Source organism: Phaethon aethereus (assembly GCF_964289735.1).
Source record: "Phaethon aethereus genome assembly, chromosome: 6".
NCBI lineage: Eukaryota > Metazoa > Chordata > Aves > Phaethontiformes > Phaethontidae > Phaethon > Phaethon aethereus.
Genome location: NC_138580.1, coordinates 610,345 through 628,587, shown reverse-complemented (window position 1 = coordinate 628,587; position 18,243 = coordinate 610,345). Strand labels below are relative to the sequence as shown.

Sequence of the window (18,243 nt, the reverse complement as noted above, 5' to 3'; positions counted from 1 at the left end):
ATTGATATTGTCTCATACCTGGCAAGAAGATAGCAGTAGTTTTTTAAATATTATCCTTGATTATTGTTCTGTCTGTCTTGCAGTGACTGTGGTATTTCAGCTGTTACCACTTTTCCCCAGAGTCTCAGGTTTGTATCCAAATACAGGCAACTCCTATGCAAAATTTGCATAGCTTTTGTTGCTCTCTTCTGACTTTTCAATTGATCTAACTTGAAATTGGGTGCACAAAACTGGATATACTTTAGCTAAGCAGACTGGGAAGATTGTGCATTTCAGTGCAGCGGGAAATGGAAAATAAGCAGGAGTGATAAATGAGGTGTTTCCCCCCCTCCTTTCTCTTTGACATTGGAAAGCGTGCTTTGATTACAGGCATCCCAGCTTCATGTTGTTTTCCACAGAGCTGTTGTCTTGCCGGTTGTCTTCTGTACTGCGTTTGTTCCTGCTTCAGTGCAGGACTTTGATGGTCTTGGTAGCCTGGGTGAACGTGAATATAGGGGAAGCAGGGTTACGAGTGTGAAGGTAATGTGAAATCAGTGGGTATCACTGGGATGGATAGAGAAGCTTCAATGTTCAGTTTGAGTTGGGATCAGCTGCTTCTATGCTTGGCATTTGTTTTTAGATAGATTCTGCTATCGTTCCCAATCTCTGAATGCTGGCCCTACCACTCTAATGATACGAGCATTCCCCTCCTGCCCCGAGGCATCGTCTACAAAATGCTGACAGTGGTGCTAGCTTTCATTTGTTACCCAGGTACCTGTGCCTGGGCAGTACCTGTGGCAGAACCCCGTCGCAAGCCTTCTTTCGATGCAAGTGAACTATTAACTACTGCTTCTGTTTACAGCTTTCTGGAAAGTTACACTGGTTGCCTCTTACCCTCTGCGGTATTTTCACCTGTGCTATCTATGCTGCCTGTCAGAAGGCCACGTGGCAGTGTCAAAAGCTTTACATTCAAGATGTATTTCTTCTAGTGCTCTTGTCATAGAACAAAATTAGGTAGATTTGATATAATCTGCTCTTGACAAATCCAGGCTGTTCCTTAACACTTGAAGATCTGGTGCCTATGAAATAGCCTGTTACTGGATTTGATGTGCTTAATTTCCCTGCTCAGAAATTAGAATTAGACTAGAATATGGGGCGGGGAATTAAAATGTGGAAATAAGCATGATGTTGCCGTGACTAGTATTTGAGATTCCTTTGAAACTTTGGATTTGAGCTTTTAAAATACATTTGAGTCATATTTTCAGTCTTTCAGGAACTGAGGCAGGAAAACTATCTAAATTGCACCTCCAACTGGTGAACATTGGTGTGAGTATTGCCATCTCATGACAAAATTGTATGCCTGTAGGAGATTTTACAGTATTTCACTGAGAGAAGAAAGTCACATCTTGGCATCATCGTAGAGTGCTGCATAAAGATGCAGTACTTCCATGCAACAGGAAGCCTGTGAATACTGGTCTGCGAGTTTCTTCTCGTTTTAACTGAGCATTGGTAAAAAAGCTGACTGTTTGCCGTCATTAAGCGTTTGTTTCCCTTCTTGACGTTTCTACACTTAATCTTCATTTCTTTGGTATATAATTTTCTATTCCTCTGAATTTTCTTATTGGTGTATACTGAATTGTCTACATTTTGTACTGTGGGCACCTATTTCAGAGTGTGGTTAAAATTATTGATGTTGTTTAATGTACCAGTGACCTGACTTCTGCAAGAAGTTCTTCATGCCTAGCCAAATGTTTTAACCTAAATGTGTCTAAGTTTATAGTTATGTGTCTGTCATCCACCCTCTACTATGGGAAGGCATATGGTTCACTTTGATAGGAATAGTTCATATAATTTTGTATTTATCAGCATTCACCTTGCTTTATGGTTTTCCTCATGTCACTCAGTTGTGTTTGATCTCCTCTAATAATAATGTCACTTGCAAAATTTGCTGTTTCACAGCTTGTCATTTCTTTATAAAGTATTAGTAGAAATACTAAATTCTCTCTAGAGTTATGTGTAATCTTACTACAAGTACGTCAAGTTTTTAAGGGTAAACAAAGTCAAATATACCTCAGAAAAATAATACCAATGGTATCTCTTTTTCAGGAAATTGGAGAACTGGTGGAAGTATTGGTAATTTTGGCCTTAAAAGCCAGATGCTTCTTGTCTAATTCATGCAGAGTTTGCTACTACATGCAACTTTTTTTTTTTTTATCTTCTAGCTTGGAGAACAGGAGAGAGCTTCATTTGCTTAAATATAGGAGTTTGCACAGAGAGCATTCTTAGCAGTAAACTGAGTTTTGCTGTGCAGTTCTGTTTCAGAGCAAAGTGAAGAGTAAACTACAGTTTAGCAATTGATAAGACTTCATTTTAGTAAAACCTTTTGCTAATCCATAGCCATGTTCATTAGAGAACAGTGGTATTCCCCCATCTATCTTTGTGGTATGCAAGAATTTGACATTTCTGTAGTAGTCATTTGAGCAGGAACAACCATAGGTTGCATTAAAGAACTTATATAAGTATCCCGAGTAAAAGCAGAAGCTTTAACATCATCCGTTTCAACATTTTGCAAGGGCATAGTTGGATTTTCTCCCTGCTAAACCCGATTTAAGCTGCTGCTCGTTGGTCACTCATTCCTGAACCACGGTTCTCAATGCAGCAATGGAGACTGCAGTGTCAGTAAAAATATGTGAGTCTGTGTTGCAAGTGAAGTCACGCCACTGATCTAGTCTGGTGGGTTTTCAAAAGCAGAATGCAACAGGGGATTGGTAGTGTCTAGTTCCAGACCATCTCCGTGATGCGTGTTACACCACATCCCTCAAAACCTTGCACTGGCAAAACGGGGAGCTGTGGAGGTCTGTAACTCTCCAGCTGTCTTTCAAAATTGTGGTTGCAGCTGTTAATTTTTATCATTGGAAAAATTGTTTGTATAATAATTTTTCCCAATACACTATATGACAAAACTGACACGCATACTTTTATAAATGCATATAAAATAAATTTGGTTTTATAATGCTTCCCGTTGAAATACATTTGCTTACAGTTAATGTGCATTATATCTAGAAATAATGTACAGAGTAATTCTTCAGTAATTTTACAAGACTAGGAGAAAATATAAGTGGAAATTGAATAATACCTGCAGCTATTGTTCTGCTTGGTAGTGTTTATATCTCTACTTGCAATTACTCTGTTTAACTCCCATTTACTGGTTTATAGGAGTTTTCAGGTGGGAGATTGAAAAGGGTCAGTTTGGAGGTCTTATGCTTTGCACACATTTGGTAGCAGTGCTGCACAGCACACATGCACTGCAGTTACTTGGCTGTTACAGTTTTTAAGTTATGTTGTTCTGTGACATTCATTCTGGATGCCTTCATACCCTAAATTAATTGAGAATATTCCAACACCAAACTGAGAACTTATCTTTCTATGAATGGTTGAATGAATAATTGATGAATGTCTTCGTCACCTGACAGTCTGTGTGGAAAATCTAAAATCCTTCTGTGATACTGCACATCCCTCCTCCTCCTCAGTCTGCACCAGGATGAGACTGAACTTTATCCCTCAAGATAAATCTGCTGTTTGTTTGCTAGTTCGCAGAACTGGTTTTGAGCACTGTGCTCCGGTGAGATTGTTTTAAATGGCAGTGGGTTTAAATATGTTGGCAGAACAGAGCAATACAGACTCAGGATGGTCCAAAGGAAAGGTTCAGATTTGGGGTCTGTTGTTTGTGTTTTTCTTTAAGGCACAGAGCCTTGTTCGCTTACACTACTGAAAACTATTTATTGCCAATTAGCTTCTGGTGCTTCATATATTTGTGAACTGTGAACGCTCTCCAGACATCCTTCAGATGACAAAGATTCTTCTTTTTTTAAGGTGAGCTACGAATGGTGCCTCAGGCCTTGAAGGATTTGATCATAAATATGCCTTTATCCAAAATGGTTGTCTTCTATATCTGTCTGATCTCTTCTGTCAAATGGTTAGTTTGAAAGCTATAAAAATATTAACTTGTGAGCATGTTATGACTGGATATTTGCGGATGTAGAATCTTGCCTGCTCACTAGAGTGGAGTTAAAGTATGTAGCCATGGGCCAAAAAAAAAAAAGGCTGCCTTTTACTATGAGCTGTAACAAAAATACATTTATCCAAAAGCTAGCGTAATGATTTTTAACATTTTAAAAAGGACATAGCACCAGATGCCTTCTTAACTGCATGTATTTTAAAAAAAAAGAGAGAGAGGAAAAAATGTATCCTGAAAAGAAAAAGGGATGAGGAAGGCAGTAAATTTAGCAGTGAGATAGCTGACTGCATCTCCCACGTTTCTTGGGCAGCATATCAGCTGCACGTAGGTTCCTCTGGTTATGGAGGGCCTCAGGCTGCACAGCTGTGCGGGGGGTGACCCTGTCATTACCAAAGTCGGTTTCTTCTGTGGTTCCATCAGATAATGTATTTACCTCCCTGGTTTCATCCTTAAGTCCGTGTGTACAAGACTTCTGCTCTACTAGTGTCCATAAAGAAAAGTGATATCTTAACGGAATGTTTAGCCTATAGTGCGATGTTTGAAGTATCTTGACTTACTGCATCTGGAACTTTTAAAACCTATTTTTCATGTAAATGTTTGAGCCATCTTTCACATAATCCATTTTTAATTGCTTGCATCATCTTTGCAAGTGGATAAGTAGCTGCATTTTCATCCAAACCATGACTGTAGGCTGGTAGACATACTAGAGAGTTTGTCTTCGTTCAGTCACTTGGTTGCACCAAGCTGGAGAATGTTAACTCCCTGCCTAGTTTGTAGGTGAGCAACATGCCATCCTTGTAGCAGGATAGAGCTAATAGGAGCTACTCATACCTAGAAGTGTACTGACATGTCTGTGAAGTAACTCAAAAAATCAGATAAATTTTAATCATGTCTTCATCTAAAAACTGTAGAAATGTAAGTCTGGTTTTGGTTTTGACTTTTACATATACTGTAGAGGATCAAAAGAGAAGAATCTTTGACCGAGAGCTGAGATGTGCTTTGTTGATTAAGTGTAGATTGGCAAGAAGAACTTACTTGTATAATAAATAACATGTCAGTGTCCCAGCAAGTTGATTTTAGCTTATTGGAGATTTTTTGTTCTGTACTAATGAGTATTGCTGTGATGTCCGTGGTGATTTACTCCTGTTGCTTGAGTTAAACTTGTAACTAGATAAATATGAGGATTCTTAGTGGTGAGGTGTTGCTCATTGTTTTCTCACGTTTCTCTCATGAAATAGATACAGTCTATCCTATCCTAGTTGACAGTGTTCATAAGAATTCTATTACTACTTCAGTGCGAGTTACTCTGACTTATGTTACTGGCTTTGGGTCGGTAATGGGAGGCTCAGAAGCTGGGAACACAGGTAAGGAGGAAATTTGGGAGAATCACTTGTGTAAGGAAGGCACAAGGAATATGAAGGGAAGTGAGTTGGAAGCTGTGGAAAAGCACTGCTTTGGCTGTCTTGCAGGGAACCTGGAAAGGTCTGGCTTCTCCTTGGGCCCACACTACACGGAGAGGGATTACTCTGTGCTGGCAAAACTATCTGGGTATATCTAAGTAACAGGAGGAGCGGTGGAGGATGGGGAGTAGAGACTAAGGAGAATGAAGAAATAAAGCATAAGTTTCCTACGCTCAGTGTAGCAATTTCTCATGTTTCTTGTCTCCTCAACTGCATATTCTTGTTCTTTCCTTGCATCAGTGATTGTACGGCTGTAAGATTGGCTGGTTCAGAAAAATACACCCTCACACCCCCCAGTAAAAAAAGCATAGCTTTGTGTCATGAGCTCACTATTTGCTTTGCAGCTGTTTGACCGTTTGATCGGACACAAAAGAAAGCATTACCCAATTTGGCAACCTACAACCTCACTGCATGCTTAGAAGAGCAGCGTGAAAGCCACGATTGGCAAGTTACTAAAGCAAGCTGGTGAATCTGCGCCATCATCAGTGCTGGGGTGCCAAGAAGCCTGCTGTACTTGTACAAAAGGAGAACATCTGGGAGGTTTTTAGGAGCCGGTGCTTTTGTGTGATAGATGTAGACAAGCTAATTGTGCACGGCAGAGGCAATAGGTATCCTGTAAAAAGACAGTTAAAGTGGCTCCTTAAACGTGGTTTACTCAAGCAAATCCCTGCAGTTGCCTAAAGAGGTGGTCTTTGCTTGTGCTTGTTGGATTGAAAGCTAACTCTTTCTGATGGTTTGGTTTGCTCTGATGTGACTTACTGTGTGGTTTCATCGAACCATTTCAGTGAGCCTCCATGGTAGAGAGGAATGGAAAAGCCACTATTGTCAGTATTATTACAGGATATTTCGGACTAGAGGCTTCAGATTGAACAGCTTTATTTACCTTGCACACTTGCATCTAGTTTGAAAATGTAAATGCAGGCCAGCTTAGAGCTAGATTGTCACTTCCTCTGTTCTTTTGTCTTTTACTTTTAAATGGAGAATTTCAAAATTCATAATAGGTGTTAAGAATTTTCTCAGATGTATGCTGCAAGGTGAAGCATTTAACAATTTTAAACAAAATATTTAAATGTTTGAAACGACATTATTTTGATCAGTGACTGAAATCTACAGAAAATAGTAGCAAATTCTTACTGTTGTCTTCAAGTCTGCTGTTAATCTCCCCCAAAAGCTTCAAAGGATCTCACATTACACTTTTGAGCTATACTGGAACCATTTACACCATTCACAAATCTGTAGTTCTGCAACATCCGCCAAAAGGTCATCTCAGAACATTTAAGTCTTTCAGTTCTCATGCATTCTTTTCTATAGCGGAGAACTTAAATCTATAACCTTTTCTCTTATATTCATGAATTTTAAGAAGTTTTGTGAATAAGATATGCTGAAACGCATTGCACAAAGCAGTTGAACAGTAAAATATGTTTTCTGAGTTTTCATTATGGCTACATAGATCTCAGTGTCTTTAATGTGCAGGAGCAATTTGAGAATTAAAAGAGCTGGAATACAGGGACGCTTTAAGGTGCATTTATAAATGGTACCTGTGTATGCTCTCTGATTCACCCAGGTGCAGGCTTGTAGAAAGCAGTCCCGCATCCATCCTGACTGCAGTTTAGCAGCTGCGACACTGCAGAGAAAGGTTGTAGGGGATGAGGATTTGGACAGACCGGGACAGATGTAGGAACAAAGTCTTCCATTCTGGGTGAGACCTAACTGCTGAGCCATGACACAAGAGGCGGGCAATGTAACTATGGACCTAATTTTTCAAGGGATTAAAAGTCTGGTTGCTAGTTTTCCAATAATGAACCAGCAATTCATACCCAAAGGAGTGAGTAACACAATTCAGGAAGTATCTTCAGCCAGGAAATCCCAGTCTTGTGTAAGGAAGAAAGAGGGGGGTTTTTATTAACTCCTCCCGTGTTTCACTCTAACCTGATTTTAAGACTCTCACGAACTCTGCATTTGGTATTTCCAGTTCCCACAAGATGAATATGAGAATCTAGATGGAGTTTGAGAGTTCCGTTCCTGAAACAGCATACCTAGATGGAGGAGGCATGGTTGTGGGGACTGAGCATCTCCCCATTCCTTGCTGTCCTGCACTGTGTCACCCAAGCTCAGGCACCTCGCAGCTGCCTGGTCCCACAGGAGGTCGAGAGAATGAGCATGCTCGTTTGTGTTAGCTTAAGTATGTACGTAAGTGTTTGTAGGATCAAAGCCAACCGTTGTCTAATCTTGAAGTTGAGATTAGAAAATCAGTAACTTTGCCAAGAAATGTGTTAATTGAAGGAACAGCAGTTAAAACAACTGCTTGTGTGGAAGGGCGCAGCGCTCTAATTACACCTCTTAAGACTGAGATAGATGTACATTTAACACTGACATCATTAATAATTAATTTGCTTGGTTTTCATCTGAGTGTTATTACTAGACACTGTTCAGAGAAATCACCATACCTTCCAACTAGTTCAGGTGTAAGTTTTCTTGACTGGTTACAGAAATGTACCACAGATAGGTTGCAGAGTTATGTCACAGTGTGGGGGTGAGAAGAGAGTGGCAGATAAAATTATGGAAAAGACAAATGGAGATCATCTCCCACCTGTGCTCATTATATCGTATTTTTGTAGTGGTTTTTAGTTGGTCCAGTTTTAAGCATTCATTTAGACAATACATTTTGAAAGCGTTCACTTACAAGGAGTTGGCACTACATTTTTGTAGTACTTTTGTGGCACATCATAGATAGAAGCTTCAAAAAGTCAAGTTGTTTTTTAAAGTAAAGTAAAAAAAAAAAAAAGCCGTGCTTTTCTTCCCTGTATGTCTTAAAGAAAAGAAAATTAAGAAGTCTCCTTTGTTTGATGCAATAAATATTGCACTGATTTCAGTGGTTTTGGGTATCTCGTAACTTCTTTCGTATACCATAGTTAAACCTTTGGAAAGAACCGGAAGCTTAAAAGCATGACCATGATGGCCTGTTGTACTGATTTTGGCTGGGATAGAGTTTCATTTTTTTCATAGTAGCTCCTGGGGTGCTATGCCTGGCATTTGTGACCCAAGCAGTGTTGGTAACACGGGGATGCTTTAGTTACTGCTGAGCGGTGCTTGCACAGCCTTTCCGTTCTCTTCCCCACCCCACTGCGGGAGCAGTGAGCGAGTGGCTTCGTGGGGCTGAGCTGCCCACGGGGCTTAAACCACAGCACATCTCAACATTTAATTGTATTAAAGCTACAGGCATGCCTAACTGAGAACTTTGTGCTGCTTTTTAAAAATATATTTAAAAGATCAGCTTTATTATTGTACTGTATTTTGTGTTTGTCATCTGGAAATCCCAAAAGGCAATGGACACTCCCCTGGTTACCATGCCGCTGGAGACCTGTTGGGATGTATGGACAAGCAAGCAGCCCATTTCTGAAAGAAGCTCATGTGTAACTTGTGAGAGTTCTTGAGATGTGGCCTTTTGATTACTTAGCAAATATTCCTAAATGAAGGAAAAGATTGACTGGGTAGTTTTATTAATTCATGATGTGCTTGCAAATTTAACAGTCCACTGAGAAACGTGAAAAACTGAGTTGACATAAAAGAACTTGTGGAAAGTGATTTAAAAAATCAGGTATGACCCAGGGAATCACACATGTATTCTGCGATTCTTTGGGTTATTAGAACTTGATGAAAGAGTTGATTTTTACAAGTAAAACCTTAAAAGGATACATTTTTATTTTCCAAAACCTTAAAGTTACACCTTTCACTGTGACTTTTCAATACCCTATTATATAACTATTAGAGCATGGTTTTCATTCACCAGCGGAGACACCACCTGTGTGCGGTGTGACCAGGTGAGCGACCTGCTCAGCCTGGTGGCAGAGCTGAAGGAGGAAGTGGAGATGCTGAGGAGCATCAGGGAGTGTGAGAGGGAGATAGATTGGTGGAGCCACACACTGCCATGCCTGAAGCAGGGGCAGCTGGTTGGAGGCCCCACAAGCAGCAGGGGATCCCCTGCCCTCTTGCCGCCGGGCAGAAGAAGGGGACCCAAGAGATGAGGGGAAATGGAAGCAGGTCCCTGCTTGGAGAGGCAGGCGGATCCCCTCCCAGCCTCCCTCACACAACAGACATGGGGCTCTGGAACGTGAGGGACAGGAACATGAGGATCCTGATGAAGGTCCATCCAAGGTGGTGCCTAGGGTGAGTCAGCCAGCTCCACGCATCCAGACATCCTGTTAAGAAAAAAAGGAGGGTAATTGTCGTAGGCGACTCCCTTCTGAGGGGTACAGAGGGCCCAATATGTCAACCAGACCCAACTCACAGGGAAGTCTGCTGCCTCCCCGGGGCCCGGGTGAGAGATGTCACCGGGAAACTCCCTGGTCTGGTTGGGCCCACTGATTACTACTCCCTGTTGGTCCTACAGGTTGGCAACAATGAGGTTGCACTAAGAAGCCCAAAGGCAGCCAAAAAGGACTTGAGAGCACTGGGGTGACTGGTCGATGGAGTGGGAGCACAGGTAGTGTTTTTTCATCAATCCCTTCAGTGACAGGGAGGAATGCTGAAAGGAATAGGAAAGCACACCTGATCAACACATGGCTCGGGCTGCTGCTGTTGTGAGAATTTTGGTTTTTTTGACCACGGGGAGGTTTACATGGCACTGGGCGTCCTCGCAGAAGATGGAGTGCAACAGTCTCCAAGGGGCAAAAGGATTCTTGCTTATGAGTTGGCAGGCCTCAACGAGAGGGCTTTAAACTAGATTTGAAGGGGGGAAGGGATAAAACCAGGCTCACTAGAGTTGAGCCTAGGGGTGGTGTGCCAGGATTGAAATTGATAGTCCAGCTCAAGTGCATCTACACCAATGCATGCAGCATGGACACCAAACAGGAGGAGCTGGAAGCCATTGTGCAGCAGGACAGCTATGATGTAATTGCCATCACAGAAACATGGTGGGATGCTTCTCATGACTGGAGTGCTGCAATGGATGGCTATAAGCTCTTCCAAAGGGATAGACAGGGAAGGAGAGGTGGTGGGGTGGCCCTGTATGTTAGGGAGTGTTTTGATTGCATAGAAATCAATGATTGTGAAGACCAAGTCAAGTGCTTATGGCTAAGGATGAGGGGGAAGGCCAGTGAGGCAGATATCTTGCTGGGAGTCTGTTACAGACCACCCAACCAAGATGAAGAGACAGATGAGACGTTCTATAAGCGACTGGCAGAAGTCTCGCATTCGCTGGCCCTTGTTCTTGTGAGGAACTTCAATCTACCGGACATCTGCTGGAAGTATAACATGGCAGAGAGGAAACAATCTGGGAGGTTCCTGGAGCGTGTGGAGGATAACTTCCTGACACAGCTGGTGAGTGAGCCCACCAGGGGAGGTGCCTGGCTGGACCTGCTGTTTACAAACAGAGAAGGACTGGTCAGAGATGTGGTGATCGGAGGCCGTCTTGGGCTTAGCGACCATGACATGACAGAATTCTCAGCTGTGAGGGAAGTAAGGAGAGGGGTCAGCAAAACTGCTACCATGGACTTCCAGAGGGCAGACGTTGGCCTGTTCAGGTCACTGGTTGAGAGAGTCCCTTGGGAGGCAGTCCTGAAGGACAAAGGGGTCCAGGAAGGCTGGACAGTCTTCAAGAAGGAAATCTTAAAGGCGCAGGAGCAGACGATCCCCATGTGCCATAAGAAGAGCTGGCGGGGAAGGCGACCGGCCTGGCTGAACAGGGAGATTTTGCTGGGACTCAGGGAAAAGAGGGGAGTTTATCACCTCTGGAAGAAGGGGCAGGCAACTCATGAAGAGTACAAGGATCTCGTTAGGTCAAGCAGGGACAAAATTAGAAAGGCAAAAGCCCAGCTAGAGCTCAGTCTGGCCACAGTTGTAAAGGATAATGAAAAATGCTTCTCCAGATACATTAACAACAAAAAGAGAGGCAAGGAGAATCTCCATCCCTTACTGGGTATGTCAGGGAACATTGTCTCCAAGGACGAGGTCGAGGTACTTAATGCCTTCTTTGCCTCAGTCTTTAATAGCCAGTCCAGGTATCCACAGGGTATTCAGCCCCCTGAATTGGAAGATGGGGATGGAGAGCACAATATACTCCTCATAATCCAGGAGGAAGCAGTTAAGGACCCGTTAAGCCACCTGGACACCCACAAGTCTATGGGGCCTGATGGAATCCACCCAGGAGTACCGAGGGAGCTGGTGGAGGAGCTTGCCAAGCCATTCTCCATCATTTATCAGCAGTCCTGGTTAACAGGGGAGGTCCCAGAAGACTGGAGGCTTGCCAATGTGACGCCCGTCTACAAGAAAGGCCGGAAGGAGGATCCTGGGAACTACAGGCCTGTCAGCCTGACTTCTGTCGGGGAAGATCATGGAGCGGTTTGTCTTGAGAGTGCTCACAGGGCATGTGCAGGACAACCAAGGGATCAGGCCCAGCCAGCATGGGTTCATGAAAGGCAGGTCCTGCTTGACCAACCTGATCTCCTTCTATGACCAGGTGACCCGCCTAGTGGATAAGGGAAAGACTGTGGACATTGTCTACCTGGACTTTAGTAAAGCCTTTGACAGCGTCTCCCACAGCATTCTCCTGGAGAAACTGGCAGCTCGTGGCTTAGACAGGTTTACTCTTTGCTGGGTAAAGAACTGGCTGCATGGCCGAGCCCAGAGAGTTGTGGTGAAAGGCGTTAAATCCGGCTGGCGGCCGGTCACAAGTGGTGTTCCCCAGGGCTTGGTTCTGGGACCGGTCTTGTTCAATATCTTTATTGATGATCTTGATGAGGGGATCGAGTGCTCCCTCAGAAAGTTTGCAGATGACACCAAGCTGTGTGGGAGTGTTGATCTGCTGGAGGGTAGGAGGGCTCTGCAGAGGGATCCGGACAGGCTGGATCGATGGGCAGAGGTCAGCTGTATGAGGTTTAATAAGGCCAAGTGCTGGGTCCTGCACTTCGGCCACAACAACGCCATGCAACGCTACAGGCTTGGGGAGGAGCGGCTGGAGAGCTGCCCGGCGGAAAGGGACCTGGGGGTGCTGGTTGACAGCCAGCTGAATATGAGCCGGCAGTGTGCCCAGGTGGCCAAGAAGGCCAACAGCGTCCTGGCCTGTATCAGGAATAGTGTGGCCAGCAGGAGTAGGGAAGTGATCGTGCCCCTGTATTCGGCACTGGTGAGGCCGCACCTTGAACCCTGTGTTCAGTGTTGGGCCCCTCACTACAAGAAGGACGTTGAGGTGCTGGAGCATGTCCAGAGAAGGGCAACAAAGCTGGTGAGGGGTCTGGAGCATGAATCTTATGGGGAGCGGCTGAGGGAACTGGGGTTGTTTAGTCTGGAGAAGAGGAGGCTGAGGGGAGACCTTATCGCTCTCTGCAACAACCTGAAAGGGGGTTGTGGTGAGGTGGGGGTTGGTCTCTTCTCCCAACTAACTAGGGATAGGACAAGAGGAAACGGCCTCAAGTTGTGCCAGGGGAGGTCTAGACTGGATATTAGGAAAAATTTCTTCACCGAGAGGGTGGTCAAGCATTGGCACAGGCTGCCCAGGGAGGTGGTGGAGTCGCCATCTCTGAAGTGTTCAAAAAATGTGTGGATGTGGCACTTCAGGACATGGTTTAGGGGACATGGTGGCGCTGGATTGATGATTGGACTTGATGATCTTGAAGGTCCTTTCCAACCTTAGTCATTCTGTGTGATTCTGCTGGCTTGAATGCTATTTAGCTGGTTCTTCTAGAAATGAGGTTCCTTGAAGCTTTAGGTGTAGGATTATGAAAATCTCAGTGTGGCAGCCTTTGCATTTGCAAACTTGAAATGAATCAAAATGCTGTTTCAAAAATAGCCAGGAACGGCCGGTTATGCATTGGGTGGCACTTGCAAGCCACCTAGCGTGTAGTATCACTTCATTCTCCAAGCAAGTCCTGTTCCAGTTGGACAAGGCCTGCCTTGGCCTCCTTCAGACATAGCCCCCGGCATCTCAGCACAGGTGAGATCAGCCGAGTCTGGTAAAGTGGCACTGGAAGAAATGGTTGTTACCGTTTGTATCTTTTTCCTTTTTCTCTTTTCCTCTTGTTGTTGTTGTTGTTAAAAACATCGCCCTCCTGCAGCCCAGCTTCTCAGGCGGCGCAGGCCTGCAGCAGCCTGGCCTGCGGCAGCCGGGCCCGGGCGGTGCTGCTGTTCTGGCCCTCCCCGGTCGCGGGGGGCAGAGCCACCGCCAGCAGAGGGGCGCAGCCACAGGCCCGGGGGGCAGAGCCACCGCCGGCAGAGGGGCGCAGCCACAGGCCGGGCGGGCAGGAAGATGCCGTTTTGCCTTTGTCTCTCTTCCCTTTCTTCCCTGTTTCTCTCACCACATCTCTGGCATCCAAGCGAAGAGCGTATTTATTCGGCTCCAGCCAGGAATTGGGTGGCTGGGAGGCGTGGTGGGCCGGAGGCCGTGGTCCAGCTGGGGCTGCCTTCAACAGTGGGACCGGCGGCCCCCCGCAGCCTGCCGCTGCCCTGCGGCCGGGGCGCGAGCGCCCGGCCCGCGGGGCGGCCTGCTGGTGGTGCGGCCTCCCTGAGAGAGCTGGGTGGGGCTGGACGGGGTGGGAAGGGCTTTGCTGGGGCGTCCCGTTGTAAAGCGTACCGGCTTGTTGTGGTTGTGGTGGGAGAGGAAGGAACATGTGCTCTGGAGTTAAATTTCCTTGGACTAGGGGAAGGCCGGCCTGTGTCGCAGTGTTGCCATGTTTGTGGTTCGTTCCTGTTGGAAGGTGAGGTGAGGGAAGAAGGGAAAGGAGTTGCTCTGTGTGGCTGAACTAGTGTGATCACACTTCCCTCTGCAATACCGATGCCAGAAACCTGTCCACGCATTATTTGTGCCATTTCTCTTTCCTTGTTCCAGAAGATAAATGCAATGTGGACCTAAGGTGAGAACTTTAACTATAAGGGCTATAAGGGCTGCTTATAGAGACTCTTTTCAGGTTACTGGACAGCCTTCCTGTATGACTTGTGCAGTCGCTGAGGGGAGGAGAGTCCCTTCTCCAGAAAGTAACCGAGCCCACATGAGGCTTTTGCTCTAACGAGCTTTTGGACGCAGCTTTTCTTTTTCCATTTGCAGTAGTAGAAGCAGATGGGTGACCAGGTTCCTGTACTGTATGTTACCCTCATGACTACTCCACTGCCTCTCATCACTCATCTCACTGGAGTTTCTCTGAAGCTGTTCGATCCCCTCAGTGGCTGATGTGAAACTGCACATTAACCATGTTACCAGCTCTTTTAGCAGCCTAGTGTGGTTAATAAAGACCTGCTCATGCACTTGAAGTAGCTTGTAAGCCTGAACAGAAGTCATCCCTCTCATGGTGCTGGTGCACATGCTGCTGTACACAAAGCAGAATGGAAGAACTTTTTCTTACATCATCTCTCTCCTGGTTTCCACTCACCTTTTGAGCCCAAGGCTGCCTGTAGTAGCGTAGAAGTCCTGACAACATAGTGCTTTGCCTGTACTTGGCCTCTCTGTTTAGGCACAAGTGCAGAAAATGTCCCAAGAGGGCAAGCCATCCCTTAAGGTGATTGCAGAAGAGATCCATTTAGGATCAACTCAACTACTCTTCCTTTACAGCACAACCACTGATCTTATAGATTATGTCCTGTGTCTTTTTAGGATAGTGTGTGCCTGGCTTTATGCTGATTCAGCATTTAAAGGCGGGTGGTGGGGAAGGGATGGTCGTGGTTTCAAACAAGTCTGAACCGAGAGAGGTCTTACAGGTCCGTTCCTGGCCTTGGAGGCTGTTTGCAGTGTAAGCTGCTCCTTGCTCTTTGTGAAATGAAGGGAAGGAAGCTACTGTTCATATTTTTCTGCTCTAGGAATATTGAGTTTGTTCTGAAACGCTAAAATGAAATATTTGCTACTTTAACGTTAGATTTCATGAGCTTTATTTTCTTTTTTCCTGAAGGAAATTGAGGGGCAGTACATGTGCAGAAGCTACAGCAATACCACCTGCTTGCTATTTTCAAAGTATTTTACACACTTCATAACTATTTCTGAAATATTAGTTAATAGAGACTTCTGTAGTTAAATGGATTGCCTCTTTTACATGTACTGGAATTGTTAATGTGCTGCTTCTGCACTAGTGAAGCTTGAGATTCTTGAACGGTAATCCTGTTGGTCCTTTCCACACTATCCGTAGCCCAGGGCAATTGGTTTAACTTTAGTGTTTTAATTTCCTCTTTTGCAAAAAGAACACTAGAAGCATTATTCCCATTAACTTTTTATTACCATAATTAATCTCCTCCATGGTTTGTTCCTAACAGCAAAGCACTCTGCTGTTACCTGTCATTCTTTTATGCTAAAAACTGCACGTGGCAAACTTTTACTCGTCCTGGATGTTCTTGATGTTTAACTCTAGTATTTTTCATGCTTCTTGGTCTTTGCTACTTTTAGTAACTACCACAAAATAGTATCTTAAAAACAATCTTCAAGTGTCATGCTGTCTGGCCCTCACATTCTGTGTGTAATTCTGATTTCTATTTGTGAAGGTGAAGCATGGTAAGAGCAACATATGTTGATATTAATAATACGAAGTTCTCTGTTAACTTGGTTAAGTTCGGAAAAGTTTTAGAAAAAAGACAAGAGAATTTATAATCCTGAAAACTTGAATTTTCTAAAACATCACTGGCTCAAAATGTAAACTATTTTAAAATATTGTTATTGCAGGCAAAATGCCAGCCCCTGAGCAGACCCCAATGGTGGAGGAGGGGCTGCCACAGACAACACAGGAAGCTTCCACAGGCCCGGGCATGGAACCAGAGACTACTGCCACTACCATTTTAGCTTCCGTAAAGGAACAGGTATATGCCTTTCTTTCAGCAGTTCCGAAATTCAGTATGTGTTCTGGAGTTAACCCTTGCCTTTTATTGGATTGCTGGAAAAAAAATTCATTGTTTCTAAAAGGTGTTGCCTAGTGTTGGTATAGTATATTTTGTGTGTCAGAAAGTTAGAATCTGAATATGAAGGGTTCATTTAATTGCATTGAACAGAAGTATCATTGTGGTATTCTGTATCCCTTGGAAAGTATGCAGTGTTGTCGTAATCAGACTTGAAATGCAGGTTTATTGGTTAAAAAAGAAAAGCTAGTGCAGAATTGATGCAACTTTGCAGAATGTACAAAAAGGACCGGTTCTCAAAGTTGTGTACAGTGTTACAGAAATTTGCACATAAGGGTTTTGGTATGATTAATTTTATTTTGTTAAAGAATGGATTTTAAACTGAGTTTGTTTTCACTTATCAATACCAAGGTAGTATATTTTAAATCTGCAACACATTTACAGACATGTATCTTGGTAGTAGTCTATAGGGAAAATAAAATTGTGCTTGAAATCAAGTTCAGCCTTAATTTGGAAGTATCATTCAAGAGGAAAAAAAATTTACAGTTTTACAAAGAACCATTCTAACTGAAGTTTGTTTTGTTTTGTTTTGTTTTAAAAAAACACAGAAGTAATAGTTTGGTTTTCATTGTCAGAACTAGAAATAATGATCATCTTTGCTTAATACATAAATTGTAACATCTGAATTTCAGAATAAATCTGCTTTGCTGTCTTTGTTTCAGAACTCCTTTTAAAATAAATCTGTACTCATTTCAAGATAAGAACTCAAACTGCAAACTCTTGATGTATTAGTACTCATATGTTGTCCAATATTAATATTATTTTTTAAAAGGTGAGAATTAGATTATATGGTCTTGATATCAGCATATTTTGTACCACAGAACCTTCAGTCATAAATGAAAATTTTCTGCAGGATGATGAAATTTGGAAATTGTTTTCATGCCTAAATTAATAGTTTCAAAAGTTTCTTTTAAGATGGCGATAGCAACCCTAATAATTTCTCAGGGATATTGAAATTAGTATTAAATCTTTCAATGCAAAGGTTACTAGTGCTGATGGCTATTGAGATTTGAGTAATTGTAGTCATCTGAGTTATAGTGATCTTGAGTCACCTCTCATCATGAGACAGTGGTTTCCCCTGTGCCATCTTAGCTTATCACACATGTCAATTAGAAATCATTTGCTTAAAGTACATTTGTGGTGATTTTAAGTTGGTTCATTTTATGTTGCAGTTCACAAAGAACATGCTCGTAATGGTGGCTTGGCTGATGAGCAGCATTGCAATAAATGACAGTGCTGTAATTGCCAGGGATCACCAGCCAATGTTACTGCTGTGATGACTGTCCAGAACTGCTTTTGTGCAGTTTTGATGCAACAGTGATTGCTTAAACTGAACATAGAATTATGACAGCATTGTCTATATTGTGTTCATACATGATAAATATACAGTAAAAAGGCTTTAGTTAACATCCCCTTTCCTAACCAAGAAATGTTTTTATCTTTTTTTTTCAGTTGTTCTTTAAAAAAAAAAAAAAGATAATGGGATATTTCCTCATTTGAAAAAGGAGGTTAAAACCTTTTCCCCTTTCCATTCATAAAAACACTATTAAATATATGGACTATTAAGTAACTCAATTCTGATGAAAGGAAAAAATTAAGTTAAAATTGTGTTTAATAGTTAGTGAAACGCAAACTTCAGAATTGTAGCCTAACTTTAAAATGTATAGACACGTTAGAATGAATACAAGGGGGAGGAAGATGTAAATTGTACTTAACTCTTGAAAATGATAACATGAAAGAATCAAGAGCTGAATTGTTGCTTTCTGGTATTTCTTCTGTTGATGATAATTATGGACACTGACATATCCAACACCCTTCCTGTATGGCTGAAAGCCCAGACAGAATATTTTCTAGTGCAGTTATTTACTTTATTAAGCTTGAACAGAAACTCCTATGCTGTTTGCTGTGGCCTAACTTTCTTTT

At 43.1% G+C, this 18,243-nt stretch overlaps 1 protein-coding gene across 7 annotated transcripts in view; it reads left to right on the top strand.

Moving 5' to 3' along the window:
* Positions 1-16,092: 16,092 nt before the first annotated feature.
* The window catches only part of PKP4 (plakophilin 4), a gene marked incomplete at its 5' end in the record, with an annotated part of 66,974 nt that continues 64,823 nt past the window's right edge, over positions 16,093-18,243 (top strand). For 6 of the 7 annotated variants that reach the window (XM_082001531.1, XM_082001528.1, XM_082001527.1 and 3 more), the window contains one exon: positions 16,096-16,224. In XM_082001531.1, coding sequence (XP_081857657.1) covers positions 16,096-16,224 — 129 coding nt within the window. Of the gene's footprint in view, positions 16,225-18,243 lie in introns of all 7 variants that reach the window. The other variant, XM_082001533.1, reaches the window with a different exon arrangement.